Here is a 26,151-nt window from a genome sequence, read left to right as displayed (position 1 = left end):
AGTGAGTTTGAGGTCCTTGTCTCTAAAAGAGAAAGAAAAAAATAAACCTGTCTCTTGACATTAGCTAATGTCTCCTGGGGGACAGAATTAGCCTGTACTAAAAGTCACCGGTCTCTTGGCAGCAAGTGGCTTATGCACCTGGTAGTTGATATGCTATAACCAAAGAATATTGCATTGATTATATAGTGTAATATTGCTTGATGTCATCCTCCATGAGGCCCTGTGGAATTTCTTATAACCAGATTGTACCACAGATTGTACGTGATTATCAGCAGCTCTGTGAAATTAGCAGTTCCTCAGGACAACATTCTTCAACAGTGTCACGGCATTCAAATAGCTGAGAAATGCTTTCTTCCTTCCTCAACATATTTTCCTGGTTTACTACACATATGCGGTATAATAATTTTGGAATAAAAGTAGGACAAGGATATAACTTAAAAAGTATTTTGTTTTTAATTATTTGTGTGTCTATGTGTGTGCATGTGAGTGCAGGTACTTATGGAGGCCAGCAGAGGGCGTCAGGTCCCCTGGATCTAGAGTTACAGGTAGCTATAGTGAGCTATCTGATACAGTTGCTGGGAACCAAACTCAGGTCCTCTGCAAGAACAGTATGTACTAGTAACCATTGAGCCATCTCTCCAGCGTGCAATATAAAACTTTAATGCTTTATTTAAGCTGATTCTAAATATACCAAATTTGACACATCAATAGTCACTAGAGACATAGAGCAGTTGAATCAGCTGTTCCCCAGGTTCACCCAGAAGGCAGCGAATGATGGTCAGGTGCCAGTGAAGGGGCTGAGGAGGTGGCTCAATCACAAGCTTTGCAAGTGCGAGTCCCTGGGTTCAGTCCCCAGGACCCATGTTAAAATCCTGTTGAGGTGGTACGTCCTTGTAATCTCAGCTCGGAGGAAGTAGAGGCAGGAGGGTCTCAAGGCTCACCAGCTGGCCAGCCTAGTCTGCTTGGAGAGTTCCAGGCCAGTGAGCAATGCCACCTTTGTTCAGAAAACCAGGTGAGTAGCATCTGCCCAGAGGAACAAGTGCAAGGTTGATCTCTGGCTTCCACACCCGTGTAGAACCCGTTGGGATCTTCTTTCAGTGCTACTCTACTTTCTAGGTGCTAACCCAGGTCCACATAGTCTACATTTTCCTGGGAACATTCAGTTCTTTCTGGTTGTGTGATAAGTAGAATGATCATCAAGGCTGGCAGGGTAGAAGCAGAGGAACAAGAGTTCAAGGTCTGATCGCCAGCACTGTGTAAACAGATAAATAGTCCAGAGTCAGCCTTGGTTATATTAGGAGTTCGAGGCCAGCCTAGGCTGCATAACATCTAATAAATCAAAACAAAACAAAAACACTTTAACCTCTCACACTTGCCGATCAGTGAGTTTCTGTGGATATGTCCCTGATCTAGTGCTTGGGATGACAGTCTCATGCCTCAGGCAGAGGCTTAGTATTTCAGCATCAGGACAGTGGCCAGAGATTTTTTTCTGAACAAGAAAGTGTGGTATTTCTGGGCATGGTGGTGCACGCCATTAATCCCAGCAGTCTGGAGACAGAGGCAGGTGGATCTCTGAGTAGAGCCCGGCTTGGTCTCCAGGATGAGTTCCAGGACAGCCAGGACTACACCGGACAGAGGTTTTTTAGGAGAAACTCTTGTCTGAAAAGAACCCCCCCCCCAAAAAAAAAGTGTGGTATTTCTGTACTGTGAATGTGACTTGAATCAAGTATTGGGAACGATGTTTGTATCAATAAAGTTTCATGATCCATCCTTCCAAGTAGGTTGACGTTTGGTTCCTTACTACATGAATACATATAGTTACTAGTATTCCTGTTGCTGAGATAATGCTTGGGAGCTTTAAAGACAGCGGTTGAGGACTGGTATTAGCTTTATGTTGCTGTGACAGAAGACCCAACTCGTGGGAGGGAAGGTTTATCCTGGCTTCCTGGTTCAGATCGTCTCAGTCTGAAATGGCAACTGGAACTCCTTACACGGTGGCAAGCCAGGAAGCAGCTGCTGGCATGCTAACCACTGACCTCTAATCTCCAAAGCTGTCTCCTAGCAACCCACTTCCACAAGGGGAACCGTCACTATCAGCCAGGGAAGGAGTGGTCACACATAGGAGCCTGTGATGATGTGTCACCCCCACCCCTGCCACCATCTCTTTTGGCAGGCACCAAAGACTTCCTTCCCTCTCTACACCTGGCTGCTACATGATTAAGGAACTACTAGAGCACTTTGGGGGGGTGTGTCTTCTAGGTAGGCCCAATGGAGAGGTACCCCAATCACATGTACTGCTCCCACTAAGCTAGAAAAAGCCTGGATGTTCACTGCCCCAACTCTATAATAGCTGTTAGGGTTACCTCTTCAGAACGTGGGGGTGAAGGGCTGGAGAGATGGCTCAGCGGTTAAGAGCACTGGCTCCTCTTCCAGAAGTCCTGAGTTCCAATCCCAGCAGCCATATGGTGGCTCATAACCATCTGTAATGGGACCCGATGCCCTCTTCTGGTGTGTCTGAAGATAGCTACAGTGTACTCATATACACAAATAAATCTCAGAAAGAAAGGAAGTGGGGGTGAAGAAAATTGGGTAAGATTTGACTAGGCAACATAGGTTAAAAAAAAAAGTTCCAAAAGAAGAGTAACCAGTTTCTCTCATGACTAAAAGCCAAATAGATGTCCGTGGCAGCAGCAGCCTTCCCAGGGGCCAGAGATACCAAGTGTTTTGGGACGCTGATCTCTGATATGGTTCTTCAGTGTTTCTAGGGTTATATTGTAATTCCTTCCTATGAGGAGAGGTAAGTTCTAAGGTCTCAGTGACACGGCACAGTTCCACCAAAGTCCAGTGTTGCAAGTGAACTTGGGCTTCCTTACAGGAAGATGAGGGGTTAGTTACAGGGTGTAGACACGCCTCTGCTCACTGGCCACACCTGGAAATTCTTGCTCAGCAGGAATGAGGGTCCCATAACCACAAACATGTAGCCCCAACCCAACACCTCATGTGGGGAACTGAAGAAAGCATTGAGTGGATGTGTATGTAGCAGACAATAGAATTTTGCAAAGCCCTTCCTCTGGGGGTAGAATGTGGCTCAGAGGGATGGCGAAGCCTCCTGTTCTGTGCACAGTGAAGGTGCTGAGGTTTTGAGTTGTTGCTGTGGTGGGACCACTTCATGAGAGTGTCCACAGCTCACCTGACTCCAGGTTTTTTATACATGAGTCTTACCTTTCCTTCTTGACTGCTTGTTCCTAGCCAAGCCCCAGCTACGTTGGCACTCCGGCTTTTCTGTAGCTGTGTCCGTCCTCTATTCATTCCTTCATTGTTCCTCGTCAAGGTCAAGAGCCAGCTGAGCTGGATGCTGCATTCTCTCTTCTTTCCTGGTGTGTGTGTGTGTGTGTGTGTGTGTGTGTGTGTGTGTGTGTGTGTGTGTGTTAGGTTAGAGTGGGATGTAAACTCTCAAGCCCATCTGGGATGCTATTTTGCAAGGGCAGGGCACAGCCAAATGCTCAAACATGGCGAGTTGCTTGATCCTGAGGACAGTCACTCATTACAGGTTAGCTCTTCAGCGGAGGAATCGTTATAATAGGCGAGACTTGTTAAGAGAAAGCTTCTGATCTAGAGAACATAATCTCCTGACTTGGTAGACCTAACATTCCAAACCAGCCTGCCTGGTCAATTACCTGGCCAAGGGACCATCCCTCAGAAGGCAGGCTTACCTTAAGCCATACTAAAGAGAGGTATGGAGTATGAATTCTTTGTCCTCTTCTAAAGGCTCATTGAGACCACTCTTATAAAAACAGTCCCACTTACTATAATAATAATTACTACTATATAATGTTTATAAAACTTAGAAAGTCTGTATATGCTGGTCAGGTTTAAAGAAAAACATATATAATGGAATTGTGAGGGCTTTGTTTTTTTCTCTCAAAGGTAGTTGGCTTGCTGAAGGCCAGATATCCGTGTACCATCTTGTTTTTTGGTTGGTTTTTGTTTTGTGTTTTTGAGGCTGTGGCTGACCTCAAACTCATTCCATAGTGAGACCAGGCTAGCTTTGAACTCACAGAGATCTCTCCCTGCCTTTGTCTCCAGAGTGCTAGGATTAAAGGCATGCAAAGCAGAAAATACCAGGGTATTCAAGGAAATTGCATGTGCAGATGAAGGTAAAAAAAATGCATGATGGGGTGGGGGTGGGGACATCCTCTTGGAGATGGGGGAGGAGGAATGGGATGAGGATCTGTTGAAGAACACATTGGGAGGGGTATAATGACCGGATTGTAAAAAAAAAAAAAAAGACTAATAATAATGATAATAATAGTAATAATAATGCATGATGGTGCTTGGGTTTTGCTGGAGGTTGGAACATGTCGCAAGCTTGAAGTGAATGCAGGGTCTGGATCCTTAGTTCCATAGGTGTCCATGGTGACCTCACCCAGCTTTCTGGCAGTTCTGACTGGGGGATTGTACCAAACTGCCTGTTCATAAAAAGACCTAACACAGGACACCAGCCAGAGAGGGAATCAGGGTGTGATGGACAAAGCATTTGATTTCAGAGGGTAAAGAACCTTCATTAAGTGGGAGTTGAACTCGGGTTGGCTATTACATGCAAGAAACCCCTTCCTTGGGCTCTGCCAACAGCCTTGTCTGAGGAAGAGACACATTCTGCATCTTAAGAGCACAGGACAGAAGGAAGTAGCCTGTACAGCAGGCTTTCCAGCTCAAGGAAGCTGAGCATGTCTTAAGGCTTTTCTGTTTGTATGTTCTGTAGCCTCATCAGTGGAGGAAGCTCATATCTGAGACCTCTGACCTTTGACACTCTAAGGACAGAAGGAAGTGATCTTTACAACAGATGACCTTTTCGGTGAGATGCATGGGCTTTTCTCTGTTCCTGTGTACTTTATTTCCCAGACTCTTATCTTTGTTCTCCCTGATAATAATCAAGTAGAACATTCCATTTCCTCATAAGTCGATTTCCATCGTGGTTTGATGACCATAGAGTGCCTTTGTCTGCAATTACCTCTAATAAAAACTCAGCACTGGACATACTCTAGAGATCCCTAGAGATTCTCGAATGAGCCACCACGGTTTGGCTGAGTCCTCATGTCTGCTCCTTCGCCCCCACTGTCTCTAAGCCCGTTTTTCTTCCAGATAGAATCTTCTCTCTCCCTCTTAAGACTCCTTTTATTCTAAGCTTGTTATTTACTGTTTCCTGGTTTCCTTGCATCCTGGGAAGTACTTTCAAGTGACAGTGACGTAGGCAGGCTACTGAAAAAGAACAGGGTGATGTCAACCCATTCCAGCTTATTTTTTTCTTTTTTAAGCCATTTTTCTGTGGTCTACATTTATCTTCGTTACCGTTCTGTTGTTGTGGAGAGCTACCATGGCCAAGAAATCTCTTATAAAAGGAAGTCTTGGTCTGGAGAGATGGCTTAAAGGTTAAGAGCACTGTCTAATTTTACAGAGGTCCTGAGTTCAATTCCCAGCGACACCACATGGTGGCTCACAACCATCTGTAATGAAATCTGGCTTGCAGTCAAACATGCAGGTGGAACGCTGTAAACATAATTTAAAAAAATCTCAAAAAAATAGATCTCCTGTTTTTTTTTCTTTTTAAAGGAAGTCTTTAAGTGGGGGTTTGCGTACAGTTTCATAGGGTCAGTTCATGATCATTATGGTGGGAAGCAGGCAGGAATGGTGCGGAAGCCCTAGCTAAGAGCTTTACATCCTGATCTATAGGCAGTAGGTAGGACTTTTGAAATGTAAAAATCACCTCCAAGGACACACCTCCTTCGACAAGGATGCACCTCCTAATCTTTCCCAAACAATTTCTCTAACTAGGGACCAAGCATTCAAGCATACAGGCCTATGGGGGCCATTTTCATTCAAACCACTACAATATTTCCTATATTCTAGGTACTAAATAAAAACAACAATAATAACTGCTGTCATTCAGCACATGTAAAGAGTACAGAAGACCCTCTGCCTACGAAACTCTCAATAGCTTCTCCAGCCTCCTAGGTTTAAGGTCTTCCTTACTGAGTTCTGCTGGATGTTATAAACATTGATTGGATGGCGTTTTACTGTTGTATTTCTGCCATTTTCTACCTGCTATTTCTGTCATTTTCCACCGAAGACAGCCCTCCCGTCTACCGCCACTCGCCCCGGAGCAATTTTGTCCCTGCCGCGCCGCCGTCGCGTGCGGGGTCAAAGGTCACGGAGGCGTTATTGGTGACGTGGTTTTCTGCCTTCACCCGGAAAGTCCGGCGTTCGCAGCGCGCGGAGCCGGCGTCTCGTTGGCGCGCTCTGGCCTGACTTCGGGTCGTCGCTTCTGCCCGGAGGAGCCGCTCGCTGTCTCCGGGGCGGCGGAGAGGATGGTGCGGGGCAGCCCGGGGCCCGCCGCGCGCCGCCGCGAGTAAACAGGGCCAGGCCGCGGGCGTCCGCGGAGCCGGTGGTCTGTGGGGCGGTGAGTAGGAGCCGGGGTCGGGATCGCGGGCGCGTGAGCCGGGACCAGAGACCAGGGACCCTGAACCCGGACCCGATGGCGTGCTGCTCCGGTCGGTGCGCAGGCTCCTCCATCCACTCCAGCTGCGCTCACCTCTATATTTAGCTGGCCCCGTCCTGCTCCATCCTCCTGAGGCCTGAGGCCTGCGGAATCCTCCACGGCTTATTAGGTCGTCTAGATAAGACTGGGTGGAACTGCTAGGGTCCTTTGCAGTTTTTAGAAAAAATATGATTGTTTTGAAAAAATATTTAAATGATGTTTGTGTCTATTTGTGCACGTGAGTGCAAATACCCACCGACTCCAGAAGAGGGCGTTGTATCCCTCGAACCAGAGGTACACGCCATTGTTAGCTGCCTGATGATGTGGGTGCTGAGAACCTAGCTCTGGTCTTCTGGAATAGCAGGTGTTGTTCTTAACTCCCCTAGCCATCTCTCCAACCTCCACGTATGTGAGTGTGTGTGTTCAGTTTCAGATTTTTGACTTTGGGTGGTGTTGATTGATCTCGGGGTGAAGAGAAGATGAGAGGGAGCCACTCATCTCTACAAGCCCAAGACGGAGTAATGGAATTCTGTGCGTTGTAATCTTACTTATATCCAAAACAGGGTTTAATTCAGCCAGGACTGGTTAGGATTTCCTTATGTAGGCAAAACTCACTTTCTACACTGATCTTCCCTTCAACACTGCTGAGACAGATACAGGCGTGAGCCACACTGCCGAGGTTTAACAGTGTAATGACAGTACTGTTTTTGTCTTAATCACAATAGTGGAGACGGGGGTGGGGGGTCTCATGCAACCTAGGATAGTGCAAACTCTACTCTTTGGAGGCTGACCTTGAACTCCTGCTTCTCTTAGACTTGCTCGTTTTGGCATGGCAGGTGTGCACCACCATGCCCGTTAAGCCTGGCTTAAATAGATTTTGTTTTAAAGACAGTTCTACTGTGTAGTTCAGGCTGGTCTCCAACTATGTGTACCTTGGAGTTGTGTCCTGCCTCATTCTCATGTTGGGGTGTTAGTTGTGTGGCACCAGGCCCTGTTCAAAATCAGAGCAGTGGCAAGGCTAGTCAATACTAAGACGGGGATGGTTTCTCACTGTCCTCATAGTTTAATACAACAAACCAAGGGGTGATTTCCACATACCGTAAGGCATGCAGCTTTAATTCTCCGGATGGGAGAACCCAGAGATGTGGGTTTAACATGGAAATAAACTGAAGCCATGTCACAGTTTGGAACTTGTATACCCCCCAGGCTTCTGTTGTTGCTTTGTTTGAACATTCTCTGGAACACATGCACGGTTTTTACACCTCCATGCTTCCTTTTGACTCATCTTTTCTCTCTCCTTTATACAGGAGCAGTAGAGAAAACTGGTCCTGATTAGAGGATGTGGGGGCGTGTAGAGGGGAAATAGAGCACAGTGCAGGGGCGGTGGACCTACAGGATGGCTTTTGTCAGTGTGGAAAGTCTGAAGAATTCCAGTAATGGGCTCGAATTGGTGACCTGGAAGAGCAGCTGAGCTTTCTTTCCATCCCCACAAAACTTGTTCTTAGACAACTAAAGTGCTTATTGTTGGAGTCTCTGATGATGTAGTTGGTGTATCCAAGGCATGTGGAATGGATTGGCCCTGGAGTGATAAATGAGAGTCCATCGCTGCCACTTCTGGGTCTCCTGTATCCTTGTAAGTTACCTAAGCTGTTTTGACTCAGTTTCCACTTTTGTAAGATAGGGGTATGGATACTGATACCTAACAGTGTTGGAGAGATTGAAATATCCACTCAGTGTATGCTAAGCAGTTGTTATGGTACCCAGTGCATGGCATATATTAAGTAGTTATTTTCTCCTTAGCCTGTTATAATCTGGTTCTGCCACAATCCACAATTATTCTTGTTAGAGAGAGTGTGTGTTTGTTTATTTTAAATTTACTTTTTTTTTTTTTATGTATGTGAGTACACTGTCCTGTCTTCAGACACACCAGAAGAGGGCATCGGACCCCATTATAGGTAGTGATTCACCATGTGGTTGCTGGGAATTGAACTTAGGAGCTCTGGAAGAACAGTCAGTGCTCTTAATTGCTGAGCCATCTTTCCAGCCCTGAAAGAGTTTCTTGTATTGTTATTGACGTCTTTCATTTTCTTTTCTCTGAATTTTTGGTTACGGTATTTAGTGTGTATGTGTGTATGTGCACACCATGGTATGCATATGGAGGTGAAAGGATAGCTTTATGAAGTCAGCTCTCTCCATCTTTATGTGGGTCCCAAGGATCATATTCAGGCCACTAGGGTTGCATGTTAAGCACCTTTACCCTTGCGTGATCTCAATAACCCTTTTTTATTTTTATATTTAACTGCTTTAAACATTACTAAGTCAAGCAGCTCAGTAGCCAAGCCTTTGTTTTTTAGCCATGGTTAGGATTTTAGAAATAGAGTCGCAGAAGCACAGGTGTGCTACAGTTACTTCTCTTGAGTGTCACACAGCTGTCCCATGCCCTTTCAAGTAACTTATGTTCTTAGAACTTGAGGATTGTTGGAGCTTCCTTCCGCACAGTTAGCTGCCTTTTGCCTAAGTTGTCTGCAGTTTGGTTTGGTTCTGGTGTCAGTGAAGTATTCTAGGTAGCACACTGGTGACCTGTATTTGTCTTCCTTCTGGGCTTGTGGAGTGAACATTTGGCCCTGTCTGGAGTTCCTCCCCTCAGTCCTTGGACTTCTTAGAAGCCATTCTGCAACCTTCATTTCTCACTTCCTGTTGGGATGAACTTAGGGGAAAGAGTGCCCCCCCAATCGAATGCAGTGCTTGCTTATTTGTTTTTGTTTGTTTGTTTCTCAAGGCAGGATTACTCTGTGTAGCCCCTATCCTGGAACTCGCTCTAGACCACGCTGAGCTTGACCTCACAGAGATCTGCCTGCCTCTGGGGTTCCCCCCAGTGTTGGGAGGTGTGTACCACTACCATCCAGCTTGCATTTTTATTTATTTATTTTTAACTTAAAGGCAAGTCTTACTATGTATCCCTGGCTGGCCTGAAACTATGTAGACCAGACTGGCTTCAAACTCAGAGATTGGCCTACCTTTTTGCCTTCCTCCTGAGTGCTGGGTTGAAAGTGTATGCCACTATGCCTGGTTCAGAAACCTTCTTGCACCTCTTTGCTGATGAAGACAACATACAGCCTCTAATTTCCTAATTGAAAATGAGTGTGAACGGTAGAAAGGGCTTTGAGTTTTGTGAGCTATTTGGAGTCTTGATAGTTTTGTTCAAAGATGCTTTTATGCCAGGCATGGCGTTGCACCTTTGTATTCCTAGTGCCATGTAATCCCAGCCCTTGGACGGTGGAGGCAGGAGAATCACTTCAAGGCCTGGACTAGATATTGTTTGAGAATGGTTTTACTGTAGAACAGAACACTAAAACTTCTTGTTCCTGCTTAACTATAACTTAGTACTGGTTGGTCAACCTTTCCCTATCCTTACCTGGTTCTAATCCATTTGCTGTCAAGATATTTTGAGTCAGAGACAGGTAAGATTATTTTCCTACTCTTTAGTGATTTACAGTTTGGGAGTACTAGACAACTGGAAAGTTTCAGAAGTACAACCCTTGAGCTACCCTAGGTTCAATCCCCACTCTAATGGGTGTGGTGGTGCCTTCCTGAAATGCCAGCCTGCGGAGGTGCAGGCAGGGGGATGGGAAGTCTCCTTGGCTACATAGCCAGTTCTAGTCCCACCTGAGTTATAAAACATCAGCAAAACTACTAATAAAGATCTGGAGAGATGCCTCAGAGGTTCAGAGTGCTTGCTACTCTTGCAGAGAACTTGCTTTTAGATCCCAGTGCCCATGTGAGCAGGCTGACAACCACCTATATAACTCCACCTTTAGAGGATCAATGCTCTTTTCTGGCCTCCACAGTTACCTGCATACACGTGCATACTCACACAAACATACAAAGATACATGTAATTAAAAATAAATCTTAAACTAATTCTATGTCATGATGTTTAGAAGCTAATATAAAATGGATAATTTAATAAAATACCCATTTTATCAAATTTGACTCACCAGAAGTAAAAAATAGACATATAGACATTTAAAATCATCAAAGTTGCTAAGATAGCCTCCTCAAAATAGAAAACAAACACTTGGCAGACTCAAATGGTTTTCTGGCCAAAGTTAATCAAATTTCTAAGAAGTAGAAACGTATCTTATTCCTGGTAGCACAGGACTTTAATCCACATACTTGGGAGGCAGAGACTGGTGGGTTTGCGATTCTGGAGCCAGCTTGATATACATGAGGAGTTTCAGACCATCCAGACTGCACAGGTTGTTTAAAGAATCTTAAAAAGAAGGGAAAAAAAAAGAGATAGCTGTGCAAAATGGCAAGCTTGTCTCATCTCATTTATGAATATATAGAAAAACTGGGAGTAAAGGAGCAAATATATTATCATAGTAGCTTTAAAAGTTTTGATCAGGGCTGGAGAGATGGCTCAGTGGTTAAGAGCACTGACTGCTTTTTCAGAGGTCCTGAGTTCAATTCCCAGCAACCACATGGTGGCTCACAACCATCTGTAATGGGATCTGATGCCCTCTTCTGGTGTGTCTGAAGACAGCTACAGTGTACTTATATATAATAAATGAATAAATCTTAAAAAAAAAAGTATTGATCAGGAGCTGTGATCTAGCACGTGTTCTTCCCCAACACCAAAACAAAACTCTTCAATTCTCAGTCATACCAAAAGTACTCAAACCGTGCAATCAGCATGAAAAATATTAATAAGATTATTTATGTGTTAACAGAATAAATGGCAAAAATCGATTGTTTAGACATTGCTGGTGAAGTATTCATTGAAATGTAGCATTTGGTTGAACTCAGTAGCTACATATCAAACATGAGGCCTTGGGTTAAATCCCCGGAACCAAGAGAAAAACAAGCCAGGTGTGGTAGCATGTGTCTATAGTCCCAATACTTGGGAGACAGGGTTCAGTGCATCTCTAGCTGGCCACCGCTATTGATGCCTCACTGAAGGAGACAAAAGGAAAAGATGGAAGGATTCAAAAGAAGTACTACTAATGCTCTTGTTCTCAAACAGTGATCATCTACATAGACATCCTGGACAGGTCACCGACGGCTGGTTATGGTGAAGAGCAGTGGGGGCTGAGGATGGAGCTCAGTGGTAAAGCACTTGATTATCCTTTACAGGCAGATCAGTAGATAAAGGTCTCATATGCACATGAACTGATAATAATAATGTACTGTGTGGGTGACAGTCTCCTGTAGCCCAGCCTGGTCAGTATGTGGCCAAGGATAATAAACTCAACTCATGATCCCTCCTGCCCCCCTCAAGTGCTGCCTTACAGATGTGTGCCTCTCTGCCTGTTTTACACAGTGCTGGTTATGGGACCCAGGGCTTTGCGTATGCTGGGCAAGCACTTACCAAGTGAGCTAACGGCTCCGCTGTTCTCCTCCTCTTTGTTTTCCTGTTTTTAAATAATTTTTTATTTTCTTAGAAAGACTGTTTTACACAGTTTAGGCTGGCTTTGCCTGTAGCTGAGGATGAACTTTGACCCTGATCTTCTGCTTCCACCATGCCTGACTCTAGTCTTCCAAGTGAACTCACTGCATGGACATTTTCTCAGACTCAGCCTTTGTTCCACAGTAATAGAGACTAATGTGAGCGCTATAGCTCAGTGCAGACAGGCCACCAATCCATCCCGTGCTGAATTTGTTGCAGGTTGCCGCTGATGAGAAGCATGTTCAGCATTAACCCCTTGGAGAACCTGAAGCTGTACATCAGCAGCCGGCCACCGTTGGTGGTTTTTATGATCAGTGTCAGCGCTATGGCCATCGCCTTCCTAACCCTGGGCTACTTTTTCAAGATCAAGGAGATCAAGTCCCCAGAAATGGCTGAGGTCAGTATACTGCTGATATCTACTTGTGCTGGATGGACCTTGTAGGAAGTGGAGGACAGCTCTTTTTATTTTTTCGGTCTTACTCTACACTACAGGCTAGTCTGAAACTTCCTGTGTATTGACTGACCTGGAACCTGACGTGATCTTCTTGCCTCTGCCTCCCGAATGCTGGGATTATGTGTGTGTATACACCTGGATAGTTCTTTCTGAGACAAGGTCTCCTGAAGCCCAAGCTGGCCTTGAACTCCATATCTTCTTGGCTCTGTCATTCAAGGGCACACAAATAGATATGTCAGCAAAAGATAGCTATTTATGTATACTTTGCTATCTTTTTTTCCTGTGACTTTAGGGAATACCTAGTTGTTTTAAGTAATACTGTAAGTTTAAGTAGACTATTTCAGTAGAGAAACATGCATTTGGGAGAGTACTTATAAAACACTGCATAAGGTGGTGTACTCCTGTGATCCAAGCACTGGGGGGACTGAGGCAGAAGGAGTGTGAGTTCAGGGCTATCCTGGACCATCTAGTACACGTGTTTCAAAAGAGTGTGAAGAGAGAGAGAGTGTGTTCATTGGAGGCGGGGAACAGTGAGCGAGAGCAGTGGATAACGAAATGTTAACGACGCTGTGACGAACCCATGGCCTCGTATGCTAACCTAAAATATTTCTAATTGGTTTATTATTTATTTGTTTACATAGTCTCACTATGCAGCTCTGACTGTCCTGATATTCTACAGGTCAGGCTGACTTCTGCTTCCTAAGTGCTAGGATTAAATGTTTGCACCACCATGCACTTCATTTATTTATTTAAGTATATATGCATGTTTTGCCTGCATGTGTGTCTGCATATTCATGGATGCAGTGTCTTCAGAGGCCAGAAGAAGGTGTTGCATTCCCTGTAATTGGGTTCTAGACAGTATTGAACTTTCAGGCATGTTTGTGGTACACAGCCATACATATGTACAAATACCCATATGTTAATATAAATACATAAATCTTAAAACCAAGCTATAAAATAAATAAGAATTAGTGGTTTTAATGGGTCACTACTTTTGTTCAAGATCCTCTGCCCTTCTTTTTTTCTTCAAAGCAGAGTTTCTCTGTGAAGCCCTGGATGTGCTGGCACTCACTCTGTAGACCAGGCTGGCCTTGAACTCAGAGATCCACCTGTGTGTACACCACCTCTGATCGACTGATTGCTTTCTTTTTTTAATTTTTAGTGTCTATGCATGAATGTTTGCCTGCATGTAAATATGTGCACCATGTGCCCAAGGAGCACAAAAGGGACAGCAGATACTTGCACCAGAGTTACAGATGGTTGTGAGCTACCACGTGGGTGCTGGGAATGGAACTTGTTCCCTGTAAGAGTAGCAAGTCATTGAGACAGCCTTCACAACCTTTTTGTTTTTCATTTATGTGTATGATGTTTTGCCCATGTTTATGCCTGTGCTCTATGTGTGGGAAGTGCCAGAAAGAAGGGGTCAGGTCCCTTGGAACTAGAGTTACAGTTAGTAACTGCCATGTGGGTGCTAGCAACCTCTGGAATGGCAGTCTCTCCATAGGCTATCTCTTCAGCTCCTCAAACTCCCTTTTGAGTTTGATCTTGAGATTAGTTGATTTGTCTCTTCATTACAATATGCTGAATTCTCAGCCACTGCAGAGTATGTAGTTTGCCAGGGCTAACATAATCATATCACATTGTTCTACAGGTGCTGAGTGGTGGTGTATTGTGACTTGAGATGGTCAACCTCAAGTCATTCTTTTCCTCTTGTGCTGTTTCTTGTCCATGGCTGTTTCTGCCTTGGGGATGCTGGGACTTCATATTTCCTGTTTTATTTTGTTGAAGGATTGGAATACTTTCCTGCTCCGGTTTAATGATTTGGACTTGTGTGTATCGGAAAACGAGACACTGAAGCATCTCTCCAACGATTCTACCACACCTGAGAGCACCATGACCATTGGGCAGGCCAGATCATCCACCCAGCCGCCCCAGTCCCTGGAGGAGTCAGGCCCCATCAATATTTCAGTGGCCATTACCTTGACCTTGGACCCTCTCAAGCCTTTTGGAGGGTACTCTCGAAATGTCACACACCTGTACACCACCATCCTTGGACATCAGATTGGATTGTCAGGTGTGTGTCAGCTACTTTCCTTTCAGAGTTCTGAGGCAGCAGCTGAGATAGGTTCCATGTTCTGTTCTGTCTCTGCTGTTTCTCCTCTTGAGAACTGGACTTCATGAAGTCAAGAAGGATTGGTTGCTGTACGTCTTCAGTCGGGTCTTCAGGTATCACATACACAGTCTCTTCATAAAAGCTGTCAGAGTCAGGACTGATAGGGTCAGGGATAGAGCTCGTTGTTAGAGCACTGGCCTATGTGTGTGAGGCCCTGGGAGCCTCTTCCTTTGTAGCACCGGGAGAGGCAAAGTGGGAGGAGAGGAGCTGGAAATGTGGGGTTTCTTTCTGGCAGCAGAATAATTGACCTTTGACCAGCATAGGTTTTACTTGCACAGGTCCATTTATACTTGAACTGTTTTTATTATTAAAGACTTTTATTTTGTGTTTATGAATGTTTTGCATGGATCCAAGAGGATCTCTGCTCTTACCTGCTGAACCATCTCTCCAACTCTATTTGAGCCATAGAGAAGTGAAGCAAATGTAAGGATGCTGTCATAAAGGCAGTGTGGCCAGGCTTGGTGTGGTATATAGTGAGTATCCCAGCACTGGGAGAGTAAAGCAGTAGGATCGTGACTTTCAGGCCGTGCCTCAAAAACAAAAACAAAAAAAAGCTGGTCGCACAGTCCTTTAATCCCAGCACTCAAGACCCAGGAGGGGAATCTGTGCAAGTTTGAGGCCATCTGGTGGTCTACATAGCAACTTCTAGGTCAGCTAGGGCTACATATTAAAACCTTGTCTCAAACAAACAAACAAACAAACAAACAAACAAAAAAACCCCAAAAACCAGAGAATTAAAAAAGAAAAGTTCCTGGTGGTACATGAGGTAGAAGCAGGGGGATTGGAAGTTCAGGTTATCAGTATTGAGTCTGAGGCCAGCACTCTACAAACAAAAACAAAGGACATCTTAGAAGCATAGCATTCCACACTTTTCTTACTGGGATAGTTTTGTAGCTTCTTTTTGATTGCAGTGGGGTCACAGATTGAGTGTCCACTGACTAATGTCAGTGACACACAGCAGAAAGTAGTGATTTTGCTGCTGTGTATTTCTCCCTGTTTATGATACAGGAATAAATATATATTGAATGTTGAAGTTGTTAGTAAGACTTCAGTCAACATCAAGCTAAATTGGTTGTTAAGTCTGATGAGTCAAGTATTACACTGAGGTTTTTGACTGTGTGGGAATCAGCACTCCACCCTCATGTTGTTCAAGGCACAGTGTGTTTACTATGAATAGGTGTGTTGTGTTGGGGTTTGTGTGGGGGTACACAAGTGCTATACCTACTCATAGATATATCTGTAAACATATGTAAGTTCCTAGGATTAATTTCAGGTCATCTGATAGGTTATTTCTCCACTGGTGAAATGAGCCAATTCAAGCAAGATTCGCTTATATTAAAGGCAAGTTTATTGGGAAGCTCTCTGGGTGAGTTCACTGGCTTCAAGGACTAAGGCCTGAGGCGTCATCATATGGGGGGTGATGCTCGATCAGAATTATATAGGGAGGAGCACGGTATGTCATAGGGACTGAGGGATGCTGGGAGGAGCTGGAGGATAGGTCTGCTTTAATATGTAAAATATGTACCTCAGTCCCTTGCCCCAAACTTCATCATCAGGCTTATTTTCCCTTGACCTGCTTAGCTGTCCTGCAGGCTGTTGTTTACTGTTGTGTGTGATGCTGGAATCTGAATCAGGGCCTCATGCTTGTGAAAAAAGTGCTCTCTCAGGCCCGAACTTTTTTTTTTAATTAAAATTAAGTATATTATATATATTGTGTATTGCCTGTTTGTATGTATGGCTAATGTACCATGTATACGCCTGGTGCGGTGGTCAGAGAGCACAGGATCCTCTTGGGACTAGTGTTATAGACAGTGTGAACTGTTGACCATTGAGCCATCTCTCTAGCCCCAGGTCTGCACAGTTTTAAATGTCCATAGTTTATTTGGTGGTGTGCTAGCTTCTAGGAAGAACTAGAGTAAGTTTCAGACCTGGTGCCTTCAGCCTTGAAATTTGGGGATTTTAAAGAGGCAAAAATAACAGGAGTCAGGCTGGGGGTGTAACTCATTGGTTAAGGGCTTGCCTAGTGTGTGTGATGCCCTGAGTTTAGGTCCCAGTAGTAAAAAGGATAAACCAAACACCAAGTCCATATACTGCCTAGTTTTATGTCAGCTTGATACAAACCAGAGTCTTCTGGCAAAAGGAAACATCAATTGAGAGTATATTCCCACTAGATTGGCCTGTGTGTGTGTGTGTGAGAGAGAGAGAGAAAGAGAGAGAGATGTGGGAGGATACCAGCTTATTGTGGGTGGTGTTACTCCTGCACTGGTGAGCCCTGGGTATTATAAACGAGTAAGCCATGGAGAGGAAGAAAGTAAGCAACACCTCTCCATGACTTCTGTGTCAGCTCCTGCCTCCAGATTTCTGCCCTGGTTGAAGTCCTACCCTGACTTCTCTAAGCAATGGATATGACCTGAGAGATAGGAACAAACCAACCCTTTCCTCCTCAGGTTGCATTTGGTCATAGTGTTTTATCACAGTAGTGGAAAGCTCATTAAGACAGCTCATTATTGCAGGGCTTTCAGGGTCCCTGCTTGGGATTTAATAATAAAGACATGGAGACATCTGTAGAGTGTAGGGCTGCTGTCCTGTTTGCTGGGGCAGCCCCTCAGCTAGCCCATTTAACTCAACCTGATGTCCCTGCCACTGTGGCTTTCCCTGTGGCTTTCTTTCTGCTTTACCTCTCTGTCCTGCTCCTCCTGTTCAGCCTCTATTCCTCTGCCTCTCTCTTCTTTCCTTCTGCCCTAGCTTCAACTGTCAGTACGGTATTGCTCAAATGCTATATAGAAAAGCTGTTAGCATAGTGGGAGATTCTTCTCCCTGTGTCAGCTTGCCTTTGGGGCAGGTGAGGAAATGGCAACCATTTACATATCCTGCTAGCTTGGTGCTGCTGCTGGCAAGCCATTACCAGTACTGGGATATACCTTCTTAGCCAGTCCATACTGTATGTGTGGGGGTTGGTCATCAATTAACACTTACCAGGTACTTAAAATGCTAATGAGGAGCTTGTTAAATGTATCTGTTACTTTTCTGTTGCTGTGTTTAAGCACCTTAAACAAAGCAACTCAAAGTTTTATTGGGTTACTTGAGCAGCAGTTGAGAGCTCACATCTTAACCCACAGCAGGAGGCAGTGAGATCACTGGGAATGGCAGAGACTTTTTCCCCCCCAGATAGTGCTGCTTTGTGTAGCCTTAGCTGTCCTGGATCGCGTTCTGTAGACCAGGCTGGCCTCAAGCTTAGAACTCCAAGATCCGTCTGTCTCTGCTTCCCAAGTGCTGAGATTAAAGGTGTGCATGCCCACCTCCAGGACACACCTCCTCCAAAACAAGGCCACACATCATAACCCCTCCCAAATAGTGGCACCAACTTGGGACTAGTATTCAAACATTTGAGCCTATGGGGACCATTCTCATTCAAACCACCACACTAATACAAAAAGCAAAATGAATTATGGCCATGCCTGCTTGTATGTGCTAATAAGCCTGAGCACAGTAGTTCAGTGGTGTGGAAGCTGGGGAGATCTGCAAAGCCTTTGTTCATTCTAAGGGCTGGCTGAACTTTGGAGGGATAACCTTTGGTTTCCAAAAGCCCTTGTGTAATCAAGACCACAAGATGCTGGTGGGGTCCTGCCTGTTGCCTTTGACTGTTAAGAGCGGACAGTTGACGCCATGATAGTAAGGGTACAAATCACTCCTGTGAATTCCAGGAAACAAACACTCCTTTCTCCTTAGGACCTTAGAACATCTTGATTTAGTGCGAGCTTCACTATGTAGTCCTAAGACCTTCCCTAAGTCTGGTAGACCCTCTGCTTCTCCCTGTGTGTACAGGTGCTTGAGGCACATTTATGGGATAATGGTTGATTCTGAGTGAAGTAACATTGGTACAGAAACTTACTCCGCTTAAGTTGCCAACTCTGTTCCTGTATGGGCTCTGGCATGGCTCCCTAACCCTGAATGAAGAACAAAAAGTAGGAGCCTTTTGTGAACTACTTTGTTGCTGGGCTAGTCTGGTGGTCCTCACAAATCAGGACTGTGGCATTCAGAAATCCCATAGGGCAGGTGTGCAGGCCACTTGCTTTCAGATTTATTTGAATACCAGCAAACAGTTTATGAATTTCTGCCTGTGTCCACCAATAAACTGCTAAATTTTCCACAGGCAGAGAAGCCCATGAGGAGATCAACATCACCTTCACCCTGCCTGCTGCCTGGAACGCTGATGACTGTGCCCTCCATGGCCACTGTGAGCAGGTGGTGTTCACAGTATGCATGACCCTCACAGCTGCCCCTGGAGTCTTCCCTGTCACCGTGTAAGTGTCCTATGCATTTGTGGAGGCCAAGTCTACTGGCAGGAGTCAGTTCTCTCCTACTGAGTGGGTTCTAGGAACTGAAAACAGGTTGTCAGGCTTGGTGGCAAGCACCTTTACCTTCTGAGCCATCTTGCTGGCTTCAGGGATTATTTAATTTAATCTGAAATTCTAACTTCTCCATAAACAGATGTGCCAGTTTGGGGTTGTAGCTCAGTTGGTAGTGTTTGCTTAGCACACATGAAAGTCCTGGGTCTCACTTTCAACACAGATGAACTGGGCATGTTGAAGTACACCTATAGTTCCAGCACTGGAAGGGTGAAGGTGGGAGGATCAGGAGGTCAAGGCTAGCCTGGGGTACATATGAGATCCTGTCTCAACAAAACAAATCTAGAAAGAAGCCCCCCCCCCCCCAGGTTAGTGCTTCAGTGGGGTAGTGGTGCTGTGGCTACTCTCCAGTTACCTTTCCTATTAAAGAAATCATGTATTGGAAAAGGAAGAGCCAGGTCCTCTGCCAGAGTGACCTGTAATTAAAGGTAAAGGCTCTCTTCATATCTGTGACCCAGAAATTATATTTTATTTCATTTTTTCTAAAGATCCATTTTTATTACTTTAAATTGTGTATATCTGTAGGGGATGAATACCTGATTACAGTTATTTTAATTTTGGTGGGGATTTGGTTTGAGATAGTCTCATGTAGTCTAACTTGGTCTCAAACACTATATGGCAGAGGTTAGCATAGAATTGCAGATCATCGTGTCTTACTCTGGAGTTCTGGGATTTTAGGTGTCCACTCCCATGCCTTACGTGTGTATTTAAAAAAACAAAAACCACCATAGATACTTGTAGGCCAGCCTCTGTTACGTATTGAGATCCTGCCTCAAAACATGAGTCATAACAAGCAACCCTCAAAATATAATGTTATTTGTCCCAGAGGAGCATGATAATTGTTCCAAACATCTTATCTCTCCTTTCCTCATGTTGCTCTATTCAGTGTTGCCGGGTGCTATGTGGAGGGGGCCCAAATAAATGTTTCAGGTCACCGAGCTGATCTCTTCCTCTCCCCTGCAGTCAGCCACCTCACTGTGTCCCTGATACATACAGCAATGCCACACTCTGGTACAAGATCTTCACAACAGCCAGAGATGCCAACACGAAATATGCTCAAGACTACAATCCTTTCTGGTGTTATAAGGGTGCCATTGGGAAAGTCTACCACGCTTTAAATCCCAAACTCACCGTTATTGTTCCAGATGTAAGTGAAACAAGTCCTCCTGTGTGTCTGTGACTGTGTGTGTGTGTGTGTGTGTGTGTGTGTGTGTGTGTGTATAAGCATCCCGGAACTGGGAGTGTATGAATGTTACATCTTGGGTTAGCTTAGCCTTGGCCACTCAAGGTTTCCAGTTGGTCTGGGAGACTAGATGGTAGAGCTGTGGGTATCTTGGTACCTTTGTGGTTTAGAAAAGCCTTGTTCCTTAGTTTTATGTGTTTCTCAGCAACAGTTTTATGTTGATCTGTTGTGTTTGTAACCCATAGGGGTCACTGAGATTCCTATGCGACCTTATATGCAGAATATCTGCTTAATGTCAATGTTAGCATACTGCTGTTTAGGGTAAAAAAAGGGTGGAGAAGTTTATAGGAAGAGGCAAATCTTTGTTTCTCTTCTTTTGGACAGTGTCTCACTATATAGCTCAGGCAGGCCTGGGAATTGTAATCCTCTTGCTTCAGCCTCTTGAGTATTGGGATTATAGGCTTGTGCCACCATGCCTGGTCTAGAATGTGTGTGTGTCTTCATAGTGGGGCCTACATAGCATTTAACCTCAAAAGGAGGATGCGGCCGCTGCTGAGTCAGCGGGGTACAGTCTGCCACACTGATGACTTTTGCCCTTGCTTCCTTCCTGAGTGTGCTGCATGGGGTTCTTTTTATTTTTTTCTCTGGACTGTCCCCTTTTCAATTTCTGTTTCGTTACGGATGTTGACAGCCAGAGAGCTGCTAGTGTGGGGTGGAAGGGAAGGCTGTATGGTGGACAGAGGTCAGATTTCAGAGCCTTCCCTGCCCAGCCACAGTGTTCACTTGTCTCCTCCAGCAGGACCCTAACTGCCTTGTCATGCGGTTGTAAAGCATTCATGCACTCACTGGTCTGGGGCTAGAAAGATGGCTCAGCAGTTGGGAGCACTTGCTCTGCAGGGGATCAGAGTTCATCTACATCAGGCAGTTCTCAGCACCTGTAACTCTAGCTCCTGAGGACCCGATTCGCTCCTGGCTTTCACAGGCACCTGCACACACATGACACACACATATATGTAAAAGTAAAAATCTTAAAGAAGACTGGTCTGGCCCTGGTATGTATATTCCTCAGATCCTGGCCCTTGTGAGCTGAAGCAAGATGCATTCCAGGCCAGCCTGTGCGATATAGTGAGTTCTAGGTGAAGATGTATTCAAGGGTAAGACTCTAAAACAGGCCCTGAGCACTGGATGGAGAGGAGGTACTGGAGGTACTCCCAGCACCCTTCTACCGTGCTTACATATGATATCTCAGGAATGAGGTTAGTTTGCACCCCTTCCTGCCAGGGATGTAGTGAAAGCCGAAGAAGGGATGCTGTCTATGGTGGGATGTGCCAGCTGTCCAGTAGAGGATTGTCTCAGAGGGAGGGCGGCAGACCAGCTGTTTTGGGGATCAAGAGGATGTGTCAAAGATGAGCAGGACTCTGGTAGTTAGTGTGCAGCTCCACTTGCAGGAAGCTCCATGTGTTTACATAATGACAACTAGTTTGGTAGTTTTGGAGACACATGGAGAGATTGATTGCCTGCTCAAATTTAAGAATCTTTGGGCTGGAGATGGAGCTCAGTGATAGTCTAGTGTGTTCAATTCAGAGCACCACAAAGGAATGAATGAACTTGCTGCAGGCATGGAGCTGCTGCTGGAATGTCAGTGATGGAATGCAGGTCTGGCTTCCTTTGTTCTTCAGGATGACCGCTCATTAATAAACCTGCATCTCATGCACACCAGTTACTTCCTTTTCGTGATGGTGATAACGATGTTCTGCTATGCAGTTATCAAAGGCAGACCCAGCAAACTGCGGCAGAGCAATCCTGAATTTTGCCCTGAGAAGGTGAGTAGTGGGTGGGTCTGGCTGGCTCCTGCCAACAGGCCTTTCTCCATAAAGGTCTTGCCTTCATGATAGCTGTCCTGAAATAATCTCTGACAGAGAGTTGATGTCCCTGGGTGCCTCTTTACCTCCAACACAGGCGTTACGCAGCAGAGTGCCTATCAGGGCCAGTTAACTAGTGGCTAGGGATATGGCTTGGTTAGAGTAGTGCATGAGGCCATGGGCTCAGTCTGCAGACTTTGTAAACCAGACATTCGTACATGCCTGTAATCCCAGTATTTGGGAGGTTGAGGCAGGAGGATCAGGAGTTCATCCTCAGCTCTATAGCGAGTTTGTCAGCCTAGGTTACCCGAATTCTTGTCTCACAAAAACAAATCCAAGGTCAGGAATGGTGGAACACACCTTTAATTCCAGTTCTTAGAAGGCAGAGGCAAAGTAATCAATTAGTTCAAAGCTAGCCTGTTCTACATAGAGTATTCCAAGCCAGCAAGAGCTATGTAGCGAGACCGTCTCCAAGATGAACAAATGAATGAGTGAATGAATGATGGTTAGCTCTCCAAGTATAGCATAAGTGAGTGGCTTTGCAGGTTGGCAACTGCTTATAGACTTAAGGTTTTGTTCATTCTTTTCTGAGGTGAGGTAGTTTCCTTAAATTCTTATTAATTCCCTTGCCAAAAGATAATAGATGTTCATAGTCATCTCTAGGTACTAGTTGCTCCCTAGTTGACTCAGTTGTCTGCTTGCTCTCTTTTAGGTGGCTTTGGCTGATGCCTAATCCCACAGCTCCCCATTTTCTGAGAGACCAGGAACCATGATCATTGCCTGCTGAATTGGCCAGGCCCGGCCACTCTGTGAATATACGATCTTGCAATGTTGGGTTATCCAGCCAAAGACATTTCAAGTGCCTGTAACTGATTTGTACATATTTATAAACATTGATCTAGAAATTGGTCCTGTGATGCACGTGCTTTGCCCTGGATGCAGCCTGAACCCGTCACCCTCATTGAGGGGCAGGAGGGCACGGACATGGGGTTCTTCCATGTAGTGCCAGGGGGACGTGGGGATCTTGCCAGAGCTGAGCAGGTCGTGTTCCAGCACCAGTGTGGCTGAGGTTTGCTGTGGTTCTTGTTTCAGACTGGTGTGTTGAGTGTTGGAAGCTGTTTGTATCTTTGTCAGGACACTGCATTTCAGAAGCCACTATTTCCCTCCTTTGACTCTTACATGTCCATGGCTCAATATAGTGACAGCAGTAATTCCTTCTCAGTTTGCTTGCAAGGAAGCTTTTTTTTTTTTTTTTTTTTTTTTTTCCTAAAGAGAAAAAGAACATGTTGCATTTTACTGTTCCCCTAGTTAGGACAGACATGCTTGTCTATCCTAGGTAAAAGGTCCTGCACCCAAGTTAATTCTGTAACTTCTGTAGTGAAGATCAGAGTTCCATTTCTACACCGGCAGCTAGGAACTGGAGTGCTCTGCCTCTCTGTGCTCCTAGTAGAGATGTAGCTGTGGTGGAGGCACAGGGCTGTGCGGGCTGACTGACTTCACGAGGCAGAAGAGATGGCAGGTTGCTCTAATGCTCACAAATAGGGTTTGCTCTTTTATTTATTTATTTTTTTTAATAAAAGGAAGGTGTGTGGTTTGTTTGTTTTTTTTTTTAAATTTTTTGCATTCATTTTCTCCAGAAGGAGAATGACCATTACAGGTAGTGGAACTGATACTGGGGAGATCTGAAGAAGGCATGAAGCTCTGATGGCTTGCTAGTTAAAACCAGAATTCTTCTTAGGGCAGTTGTGCCCATCTGATTCCTCTGCCCATTGCCCTCTCATGTTCCATTTAGAAAAATCATTCACGATCCCTTCCGCCCGTTACTTGTGTTTTCAATGTTTTTTTTTTTTTTTTTTTTTTTTTTAAATCAACGCCTTGCCTTAATCTCCATGCAGTGTTCTCTCAAGCAGTGTTCCAGATTTGTTTGGTGTGAGGAAGAATGCATGTAAGAGCAGCCCTCTGGAGGCTGAGGCAGGAGAATCTTGAGTTCAAGGCCAGCCTGGGCCACACACTGATACCCTATCTCTCAAAGGAAGAAAAACTACTTAGGTTTGTCGTCAGCACTTCTGTCCTGTAGGTCTGTCTCAATTGGAGTTAACTTGCTATATTCTGAAACTTACTGGCCTAGGGAATTTTATCCCAGGCATTCTTAGATGGAAAACAATACTTCTTGTTTTTTTGTTCTAAATTGAATCTTGTTAAAATAATCACTGTAGTTATGTGATGCTCTCGTACTTTTTAAAGCAGAGGTGAATTGCTTATAAAATGGCTAATGTGTGAATTTAATTTAGTCTTCTCTGAGACTTTGAGACCCTTGTTAGGCTGGATGGAGAAAATCCATGTGGCTTGGCTGGCATGAATGTGTCATCGGGACTGTCGAGCTTCACATTAAGCTGCTACTGAGTAATAAGATCCAGTAGTAAACACGAGAAGAATCACGTTCATTGGCATGTAGGCCGTGTTCCTCTTAGTCACCCTGGTGGTAATGACAGGCAGAGGCTGGGATCTGTACAGGGTGGGAAGGAGGAACACTACAAGACCTGGGGAGAGGAAGTCCCCAAAATGCTTGAGATGTGACCCATCCTGAGGCCAGATACATACTTTAAAACCCAAATTATTCACTATAGCAGGTAGACAGATGGAGGATGGCTGGGGAAGGAGGTTGTGGGCTGAGTTTCGGGGACTGCAGATACATCTGGGCCTGGCCCTCAGCTGCTCCTTGCTGGTAAATCTCAGAAATGGAATGTCAGAGTGGGCCACTAGAGACCTCTGACCCCAGCAGCACTGGCTTGTCCTCATGCATGGGGGTGTAGTCAGAAGTCAGTGACTTCCTGGGAAATGGTTGTTTCAGATCATATTGATCTCTTTCCTTTTGTCTTTCACCGTATGGTATGACTTGAATCAGTTTTGATTCTATGTGTAAGTTCTCATCGTTTGGAACCTGGTATTTCTGTTGTGTTCTTGGCAGTGCTTAGGAATCCAGCCTCCTGTGTTTTGACCCTCCTGTAGGCACTGTGGGACTCAAGGGCAGCAGATCCATCTCCCGTCCCTTGCTGCATGATGGTCATTAGCTGATCTGTGATGGCGTCCCTCCCTCATTGATTTTCTGTGTTTGAAGTATGTGCATATGTGCTTTACAGAATAAAACATCTGGATTTACTTGGTTTGTTGTCTTTCCTCTAGCCTGACAGGTGTTTTTAAAAATATTTTATTAATTTTTATGTATATGAGTACACTGTTACTCTCTTCAGACACACCAGAAAAGGGCATCTGATGCCATTGGTGGTTAATAAGCCACCATGTGGTTGCTGGGAATTGAACTCAGGACCTCTGGAAGAATAGCCAGTGCTCTTAACTGCTGAGCCATCTCTCCAGCTCCCTGATAGGTGTTCTTTCAACAAAAGATGTAGGCAAGAAACACTTCCAAGCTTTGCAGGCTGTGATGATGAAGGATGGCCAGTGTTTCCTAAGGTGACTTCAACAAAGAGCATAAAACCTTGTATGAGACCATGGACCCGATCCAAACTCTACCAGAAGACCTTAGAAAGAGCCAGGGTTGGCTGAGAACTTCCTAGTGAGCAGCCGAGGGGACAGCTCAGCAGTAGGGTTCTGGATTCCATTCTCAGTGCACAGGATACACACACCCAATGAACCAGCAGAGGTTAAAGATCCCGGGTCAATTACCTATAAATCCTTAGTGTGCCCCCAGACACCATTAACAACAGGCTATGGCTGGTGATAGCTCAGTGCTTAAGAGCTTACTTTCCATAGGACCTGAGTTCACTTTCTAGCACCCACTTTGTGGGTGGTGGTGGTGGGTAGAACTCTGCTCTCTATAGGTCAGGTTATGCTCATGTGGGTATTAGAGTCTTGTCTGACCCTCCACTTCCTACTTTCTGTTGGAACCCTGCATTTGGAGTCTTATGTGTTCATTCCCACCTTGGAGAGAATATGCCTTGGAGGATAAACATGTCTCCTCTCTATTATAATGAGATCTTGCTTTAGAATTGACTTGTGAGGTATTGTACTAAGCTCCCTTGCACTCAGAAAAGCAAGGATTACCAGAATGTGAAATGACCTCTTTTGC

At 45.0% G+C, this 26,151-nt stretch overlaps 1 protein-coding gene across 3 annotated transcripts; it reads left to right on the top strand.

Moving 5' to 3' along the window:
* Positions 1-6,246: 6,246 nt before the first annotated feature.
* Positions 6,247-25,223, top strand: TMEM248 (transmembrane protein 248). 3 transcript variants are annotated; one of them, XM_080940473.1, is made up of 8 exons: positions 6,247-6,457; positions 9,319-9,420; positions 12,203-12,380; positions 14,226-14,511; positions 18,764-18,914; positions 19,983-20,166; positions 21,882-22,025; positions 22,777-25,223. In XM_080940473.1, the coding sequence occupies exons 3-8, from the start codon at positions 12,213-12,215 to the stop codon at positions 22,795-22,797; spliced, it is 954 nt and encodes a 317-aa protein (XP_080796599.1). In that variant the 5' UTR covers positions 6,247-6,457; positions 9,319-9,420; positions 12,203-12,212; the 3' UTR covers positions 22,798-25,223. The 3 variants fall into 3 exon arrangements, with proteins under 3 accessions (XP_080796599.1, XP_080796598.1, XP_080796600.1); XM_080940472.1 differs by lacking the exon at positions 9,319-9,420; XM_080940474.1 differs by lacking the exons at positions 6,247-6,457; positions 9,319-9,420 and adding an exon at positions 11,580-11,644.
* The last annotated feature ends 928 nt before the right edge of the window (positions 25,224-26,151 follow it).

Source organism: Micromys minutus (assembly GCF_963924665.1).
Source record: "Micromys minutus genome assembly, chromosome: 29".
NCBI classification, from domain to species: Eukaryota; Metazoa; Chordata; class Mammalia; order Rodentia; family Muridae; genus Micromys; species Micromys minutus.
Note: the sequence above shows the minus strand (reverse complement) of the source record. Positions and strands in the feature narration are given on the sequence as shown.